The sequence below is a fragment of the Erythrolamprus reginae genome, chromosome 3, assembly GCF_031021105.1.
Source record: "Erythrolamprus reginae isolate rEryReg1 chromosome 3, rEryReg1.hap1, whole genome shotgun sequence".
Taxonomy (NCBI): domain Eukaryota; kingdom Metazoa; phylum Chordata; class Lepidosauria; order Squamata; family Dipsadidae; genus Erythrolamprus; species Erythrolamprus reginae.
Window position 1 is genome coordinate 256,799,962 of NC_091952.1, and position 8,817 is coordinate 256,808,778.

An 8,817-nucleotide genomic window follows, 5' to 3' on the forward strand; every position below is an offset into this window, starting at 1 on the left:
AGAGGTGGGTTTTGAGCAGCTTACGAAAAGCAAGGAGGGTGGGGGCAATTCTAATCTCTGGGGGGAGTTGGTTCCAGAGGGTCGGGGCCACCACAGAGAAGGCTCTTCCTCTGGGTCCCGCCAAGCGACATTGTTTAGTTGACGGGACCCATCTTGCCTCCTCTTTCTGCTCAAGATCCCCACGGACAATTGGGGGGCCATTGTGGGACACAGAATGCTGGACTTGATGGGCTTTGGCCCGATTCAGCAGAGCTCTTCTTAGGTTCCTATGCAAATGTTCTTTATTCTTCCAAATAGAGTGAGTGTTATTTATGTCTCTCTTTCTTTTGTTCCTTTTCCTTCTTTATTTTTTTTTTGCCTAGGTCAATAGATTGAACTTATTGAGAGAAGGAAGACCTTCTTATTGCTCCTGGAGAACTTCTGAGGCCTTGGAGGGACCGTTGACCTTCCTGCGTCTGAAGGGAAGCTCCTCCTCCTCCTCTCCCTTCCGCTCAGCCCTCTCCTTCACCTCTTGCGGGAGGAAAGTCCTTTCCAAAGCCCTGCGGAAGAAACCCCAAGCAGAAGGTCTTCAAAATGTCCCACGCGACAGACGAGCTCGACGCCTGGATGGAAACGACCTCCAATCCAAATATAGACCCTGAGGAAGTCCATCTTGGGTTCCTTCATGCTGTTAAACCGGACCTCCTCCTGTCTGTGGATGACCAAGCCGTCCGTTGTCGGGAACCAACCTTGGAGGAGACGTCGGGCGCGAACGGCTCTGCGTTTGGAGAACAGGTAGAGGACCTGGGCCTGGTGGGTCTGGAGGCACCAGCTCAGGTGCAGGAAGAAAGCAAGACGGAAGCCCCCAAAAGCTCTGGAGAAAGAGTGGACCTGGGGCCTTTAGGGGTCCCCTGCCTAAACCAGGAGGAGGAAAAAGAAAGTGTTCAGGTATCGGTAGTTCTCCTGGGAGAGGCTTGTCCCTGAATGTCCCTCCTCACAATCATCTTCTTCTTTGAACGAGTCCACGAGTCTGGGTGTTCTATCCCGATCGATAGCGAGTTGCAGCCGGTCACAGGGTGGTACAATGTCCCGGTAGTGAAAATGGAGCTGTGCGCGCAACTCCAGCTGACCGGCAGGTGGGCGTGAGATTTGGCTTCTGTACATGCACCGGAGAGTGAAATCTCACACGTGGATGCGTGCATGAGAGATTTCAGCAATTTTCGGTGATTTTTTTGGACAATGTAATACCGGTGAATTTTTGGATACAATAATACCGGTAAAAATCACCAAAAATCTCACCCATGCGTCCATCCTCACGCAAGATTTGGCAGAAACTGAATCTCATGCCGTTGCATGCCCGACCGACCGCCAGACCTGCGCATGCCTGCGCCAGTCCCCGGGACTGTTCCGGTAGTGGTGATGATGGGTTGCCTGGTCCCAATGATGAGCTCCCAAAGAAATAGGTCCATACACAAGTTTTAAGCATATAATTTGTAATACTGTATTTTACTAACAAAAAGGATAACGGTATAAAATATCTCAGCAAAAGCACTGTTTCCGAGACCTGGTTGGGCCAACAGAAATGGCTGCAGATAAATGCAATAAGTAAATATTTAAATAAAAGTGAGAATAAGGAAGCATTCTCGAGAGAAGAAAATTGCTTTGAGAAAATATTAAAAGAAAAGAGTAATGATGCAAAAGCACAGGCAAGTAATATATACAGAATGTTATTGCAAGCAGAAGAGGGAGTGATAAAAGGTCTGACAAGATGTTGGCAAAATGAATTACAAATTGACGAAAGAGAGATGAAAGATATAGTAGAAAACATACAAAAAATTAAAAATACAAGAGTTAGAGAGATGAGAAGGAAAATTTTACATAAATGGTATTACACACCATCACAACTTGCACACTTCCAGAGAAGGAGTTTTTATTATTATTATTATTATTATTATTATTATTATTATTATTATTATTATTATTTATTGGATTTATGCCGCCCCTCTCCGCAGACTCGGGGCGGCTAACAACAGTGGTAAAACAACATGAACAATCCAATTAATAAAAACAACTAAAAAACCCTTATTATAAAAAAACCCAAACATACACACAAACATACCATGCATAACTTGTAGTAGCCTAGGGGGAAAGGATAACTTAACTCCCCCATGCCTGGCGACAAAGGTGGGTCTTAAGTAAGTTGCGAAAGACAAGGAGGGTGGGGGCCGTTCTAATCTCTGGGGGGAGTTGGTTCCAGAGGGCCGGGGCTGCCACAGAGAAGGCTCTTCCACTGGGGCCCACCAAACGACATTGTTTGGTTGACGGGACCCGGAGAAGGCCAACTCTGTGGGACCTTATCGGCCCCTGGGATTCGTGCGGTAGAAGGTGGTTCCGGAGGTATTCTGGCCCAATGCCATGAAAGGCTTTAAAGGTCATTACCAACACTTTGAATTATGCGTATGTTCTGGGAGTGTGCTGAAGTTCAGAAATTCTGGAAGGAAGTGCAGAACGAAATAAATAAGATGTTAAACTTTAAGTTGATAATTACAAAAGAAATAGCTGTATCAGTTAAACAAAGAGAACTGAAAGATTTTAAAGAAATAAAAACTGCAGCAGTGGAAAGCGCTCAAGCACTAGTGGTATTGGGTTGGAAAGAGGCTGAAGAATGGACATGACAGAATTGATACTGGTACATGGTGGATCACATTCACTTTGAAATTATGGAAATAAGATTAAACAACTTTAATGAAAACAAACTGGAGAAACTGATGGAGCGATGGGACGAGGTGAAAGATTATATGTTAAGCAAAAGCAAGAATCCAGTCTGTTGATGTATCGGCTGTTAATTAAAGTCTCGGGCATTAAAGCCTCTAAGAACTCCCCAAATAATTTTCTTTGATTAATTCTCTAATTAACCATGACTCATGCTGAATTGGCAGGCTGTCTGAAGACACAGTTTTTGGTTTTTCATTTTGTAAATCACAGAAAGAGATCCCGAGCATGATCAGATTGTCCATCTCTCATATTGAACATTGACTTCCTCAATCACTTGTCACGAGACTCCCCCTTCTTTTGCCATAAGGTGTGGCTAAATGCTCTAGAGCAGTGTTTTTCAACCAGTGTGCCGCGGCACACTAGTGTGCTGTGAGACATAGTCAGGTGTGCCGTGGGGAAATTAAACATGGGTCTCCAAACTATAGCCTATGTACTGGATATGGCCCGTGGAGGCCATTTATCCGGCCCGCCGCCAGCCGTCTCCATCCGAACATAAACATTCCCTTCACAATCCCTCCAGCTATCAGCGACAGGAAGAGTGGAGGCACAGGGAACGCTCCCTGACCAATCACCTTCTAGGATTCATCCCGACCACTAGCGATGAGACAATAGCAGGCCGCCTCTCATCCACACTCAAGAAGGTCCCCGCTCGGGCTGCCACACACTTGTCATTGCGTGGCTGCGGTGAGTAGTTGAAGCTGCTACTCCTCCCCGTGGTCCCGATTTCTAATCCTGGTCAGGACTGGAGGTAAATGTTGCCACCACTAGATGAAGCCTCAGCCTCAGCTGGTTATGTCTATCCTATTCACACTAAGTGAGTATAAATACATTTAGAAACTATATTATTAATTATATGTATAATATGTACTGTGTTAGAGTGTCATTTTGTGTCATTTTGGTTGGTGGTGTGCCCCAGGATTTTGTAAATTTAAAAAATGTGTTGCGGCTCAAAAAAGGTTGAAAATCACTGCTCTAGAGCAGTGTTTTTCAACCAGTGTGCCGTGGCACACTAGTGTGCCGCGAGACATGGTCAGGTGTGCCGCGAAGCTCAGAGAGAGAAAAAAAGCAAGAGAGAGAAAAAAAGATAAAGCAAGAGAGAGAAAGAAAGCAAGAGAGAGCAAGAGAGAGAGAGCAAGAGAGAGAAAGAAAGCAAGAGAGAGAAAGAGAGGGAGGGAAGGAGAGAGAGAAAAAGACAGAGGTAGGAAAGGAGGGAGAGAAAGAGAGCAAAAAAGAGAGGAAGGAAGGAAGAGAAAGAAAGAGGGATGGAGAGAGAGAAAGAAAGAGGAAGGGAGAGAGAGAGAGAGAATTTTTTTCTCCAAACTTTTTTTAGCGCCCCCCCCCCGCCCTGCTCAATGTGCCCCGGGGTTTTGTAAATGTAAAAAATGTGCCGCGGCTCAAAAAAGGTTGAAAATCACTGCTCTAGAGAGCTATTCATGCATAGACCTCTTCCTGTTCAGCCAGTCCTGTCTGCTGACACCCCTGCGCACTCTTGTATCGAGAAGAGGCTCTTCCTCTTCTCCTGAGTCACTCATGGACACCTCTGGAGGTGCAACAGGCCCTGGTTGGCTTTCAGTCTCTGACCCCACATCCTCTCCAACCTCCTCGCTATCAGACTCGGGTTCCGAGTACGCTGGCCTAGGAGACCAAAACACAGGGTGTGAACTGCAATTTGATTGGGCCAGAGCATTATAAGATGCAAATCAACTTTACCATGATTGTCTGCTGTTGTCTGCTGTTGATGGTGGTGGTTATTAGTTGGCTGGCTGGAGCCGTTTGAGCGTGAGTTAAATATTGAGTAGAGTAGTGATAGTGATACGGAGAAACCTGGATTGGTTTAGTATCTACTTGTACGTAAGCTGAATATACGGAGAGGGGCAGCATACAAATCTAATACATTATCATTATCATTATCATTATCATTATCATTATCATTATCATTATCATTATCATTATCATTATCATTATCATTATCATTATCATTATCATTATCATTATCATTATCATTATCATTATCATTATCATTATTTATTTATTTATTTATTATTTAGATTTGTATGCCGCCCCTCTCCGCAGACTCATCATTATCATTTATCATTTATCATTTATCATTTATCATTTATCATTTATCATTATCATTATCATTATCATTATCATTTAGCATTAGCATTAGCATTAGCATTTATCATTATCATTATCATTATCATCATCATCATCATCATCATCATTATTTATCATTTATCATTTATCATTTATCATTATCATTATCATTATCATTATCATTATCATTATCATTATCATTATCATTATCATTATCATTATCATTATCATTACCATTACCATTACCATTATCATTTTCTACTAGAAACCTGGATTGGTTTAGTATCTACTTGTACGTAAGCTTAATATAGCTAAAGTAAAGTTCCTGTACATAGAAGACTGAGACTGAAAATATTTTTGATTGCACTGAAGAGTAAAACTATTTAACATTGTTTTCTACAAATGTGTCTTCGTTATTTAATCTGCACGGGTTCATTTATTGCCACATTATATTCTGGTATCTCACTAAGTCCTCCTGTGTAGCTCCGTATACATCCGGACAGTTTCCTCCTGTTTCTTGCAGGGACCAGAGGTCACAACTGGTTGGGCTTCTCCCGCGGACGTCCTCTTGTCCATGGTGAGTAACATGAAGAACTGCGACGAGGCCGTCCTGAACGAAACTGCGGGGCAACTCATGGTGGTTTTGCACGAGCAGAAAATGGATTTGAAGGACAAGGTGAGAAGTTCCTTAAAGTCTGAACCAGCCAGAAGACGGGCTCTCCAGCAAGAAATTCAAGACTGCACCGTTTGTTTGTGTGTGTGTTTGTGTGTGTGGTGGGTCTTCTCCAACTCTTTCCCCAAAATCTTCTTGGGAAGGGTTGAATTCCATGTTTGTGGGGACCTATGGAGTCCACCAGTGGCTCAGCAGTTGACTGGTTGATTAAAGACAGTGATAGCAATAGCATGTAGAGTTCTATACTGCTTTTCCAGCCCTCCCTATGTGATTGACAGAGTCAACCTCTTTCCCCCAACAATCTGGATCCTCATTTGACCCAACTTGAAAGGAAGGGAGTAAATATGGAGCCGGTGGGGAGATTCGAACCGCTGAAGTACAGCTAGCAATAAGTTGAAGTTGCCTGCAGTGTTGCACTCTAACCACTGTGCCATCTCAGCTCTTAGATAAATAGATAGGTGGATGGATAGATAGATAGATAGATAGATAGATAGATAGATAGATAGATAGATAGATAGATAGATAGATAAATAGATAAATAGATAAATAGATAAATAGATCAGAGATAGATAAGAGATAGATAGATAGATAGATAGATAAGAGATAGATAGATAGATAGATAGATAGATAGATAAGAGATAGATAGATAGATAGATAGATAGATAAGAGATAGATAGATAGATAGATTGATAGATAGATAAGAGACAGATAGATAGATAGATAGACAGACAGACAGACAGACAGACAGATTAGATAGATAGATAGAGATAGACAGACAGACAGACAGACAGAGATAGATAGATAGATAGGCAGACAGACAGACTAGATAGATAGATAGATAGATAGATAGATAGATGGATGGATGGATGGATGGATGGATAGATAGAGATAGATAGATAAGATAGATAGATAAGATAGATAGATAGATAAGATAGATAGATAAGATAGATAGATAGATAGATAGATAGATAGATAGAGACAGACAGACAGACAGACAGAAAGACAGACAGACAGACAGACAGACAGACAGATAGATAGATAGAGATAGACAGATAGATCTACCAACCTTGAGCTAGTGGTGTGATTTGAACCGCTAAACTACAACTACGGTTAGGTGAAGTAGCCTGCAGTGCTGCACTCTTAACCACTGCACACACACCCTACAACTTCAACCACAAACTGTCTATCGCAGACTCACTACAAGGTCCGTAAAGGAGGCAGGCATAAGTGCATTTGATTCTGTACAAATCGATGGTGAGACCACACTTGGAGCACTGTGTACAGCTCTGGTCCACCACACCTAATGAAGGATATAATGGAACTGGAAAAGGTGCAAAAAAGGGCAAGAAGAATGATCAAGGGAATGGCGCCCCTCCCTTATGAAACCAGGTTGCAACACCTTGGTCTCTTCAGCCTTGAAAGACGGCGTTAAAGGGGTGACTCGATCGAAGTGCATAAAATCCTGCATGGGATAGAAAAGGTGGATAGAGAAAAATTATTTTCTCTATCACACAATACTAGGATGAAGGGGCCCTCCCTAAAGCTCATAGGTAAGAAAGTGAGGACAAATCAAGGGAAATATTTCTTCACCCAGATGGTCCTTGGTTGATGGGATTCCCTTCCAGAAGAGGTCGTGACAGCTGTCAGCCTGGAGAGCTTCAAGGCAGGATTAGACAGATTCATGGATGCCAAGTGTATCATAGGTGGTGATTGAAAGATCTGTCCATGTGCCGCCTCTATGTTGCTTGAGGCAGGCAGGGTTCCCTTGAGTCCCATTTGTTGGGGGTCAGAGGAAAGGGAGGGTCTTGCCTTCTCTTCATGCTCAAGATCCCCATGGACAATTGGTGGGCCACTGTGTGATACAGAATGCTGGACTCGATGGGCTTTGGCCTGATTCAGCAGGGCTCTTCTTATGTTCTTATGTTCATCAGCATGTCTACCATCCCTGTCCAACTGTCCCTATTAATCTGTATTTACTCCCTTGGTTCATGTTTATGCCATACCTATACCTGCTATCAGTGAAGGACCTATTGGTACACCTCCTTGGTGCTTCCCGAGGCCAGCGTAGGCATGCGTGCCCCTGCCCCACTTGCCCCCTTCACAAGACTGCGGTTCTGCGCATGTGCCCAAAGCAAACTCTTGCACAATTTCAGCAATTTTCACTGATGTTTTTGCTTCCACGCATGTTCAAAAGTGAAAAATTGGCGAAAATAGCCGAAGTCGCATGAGATTTAGCTTCGGGCGCATGCACAGAAGTGGAATCTCACACACACACGTGTGTGCATGTTTCAGGGGTGTCAGGATTGAGCATATCTTGAGTTTATATCTCAATGCAGAAGGAAGGCCTACGTAGAGAATGCTGAGTTATTCTGAGGCAATTAAGCATGCAGCAACCTCATTGGGTGATAAGTATTTAGATATGCAACAGCTTTAGTATTGCTCTCTCTGCTCTCTGCTCTTTGCTCTCTGACCTTGCTCTGTGTGAAGTGTGCTCTGAAGTTGCTGTATTGATCTGTTGGTTCCTGTGAGTTACTGTAATTGAGATAGTTGTAGTGATACTAGTGAGATACCAGTATGATATATGTATATTAAAGATAGAATACAGTTAATAGTGTAAATAAGAAGTACAGTGGTACCTCATCATACGAACTTAATTGGTTCCAGGAGCAGGTTCGTAAGGTGAAAAGTTCGTAAGATGAAACAATGTTTCCCATAGGAATCAATGTAAAAGCAAATAATGCGTGCAAATCCTTCAGGAAAATCCCAAACTTTAGAAGGGAGGCGAACAGAGGGCAGGGAGGAGCAGCTAAAGGGGGCGGGTGGAAGAAGCAAGGCTAGGCTAAAGGGTTGAGTGGGAAGGAAGAAAGGCAAGGGGGGCGTCCCTCCCTTTTCTTTCTTAAAAAGACACCCTTTCAATTCCTTTGCAAGCACCTTGATCTCGGCAAAATTTTCCTACTCCAAGCAGCCCCTCCCTCCTCCCGTTTCTTTCTTAAAAAGACACCCTTTCAATTCCTTTGCAAGCACCTTGTTCTCCACGAAATTTTCCTACTCCAAGCAGCCCCTCCCTCCTCCCTTTTCTTTCTTAAAAAGACACCCTTTCAATTCCTTTGCAAGCACCTTGTTCTCGGCAAAATTTTCCTACTCCAAGCAGCCCCTCCCTTTTCTTTCTTCAAAAAAGGGGGGAAAAAGAAACCCCTTCATCCCAGCAGCAGCTGCTTGGGTTCGTAAGGTGAAAATAGTTCGGAAGAAGAGGCAAAAAAATCTTAAACACCGGGTTCGTATCTTGAAAAGTT

At 43.3% G+C, this 8,817-nt stretch overlaps 1 protein-coding gene across 1 annotated transcript in view; it reads left to right on the forward strand.

Moving 5' to 3' along the window:
* Nucleotides 1–268: 268 nt before the first annotated feature.
* The window catches only part of LOC139166042 (maestro heat-like repeat-containing protein family member 6), a 36,893-nt gene continuing 28,344 nt past the window's right edge, over nt 269–8,817 (forward strand). The window contains 5 exon segments of the mRNA XM_070749303.1: nt 269–386; nt 389–412; nt 415–489; nt 521–927; nt 5,375–5,527. Coding sequence (XP_070605404.1) covers nt 269–386; nt 389–412; nt 415–489; nt 521–927; nt 5,375–5,527 — 777 coding nt within the window.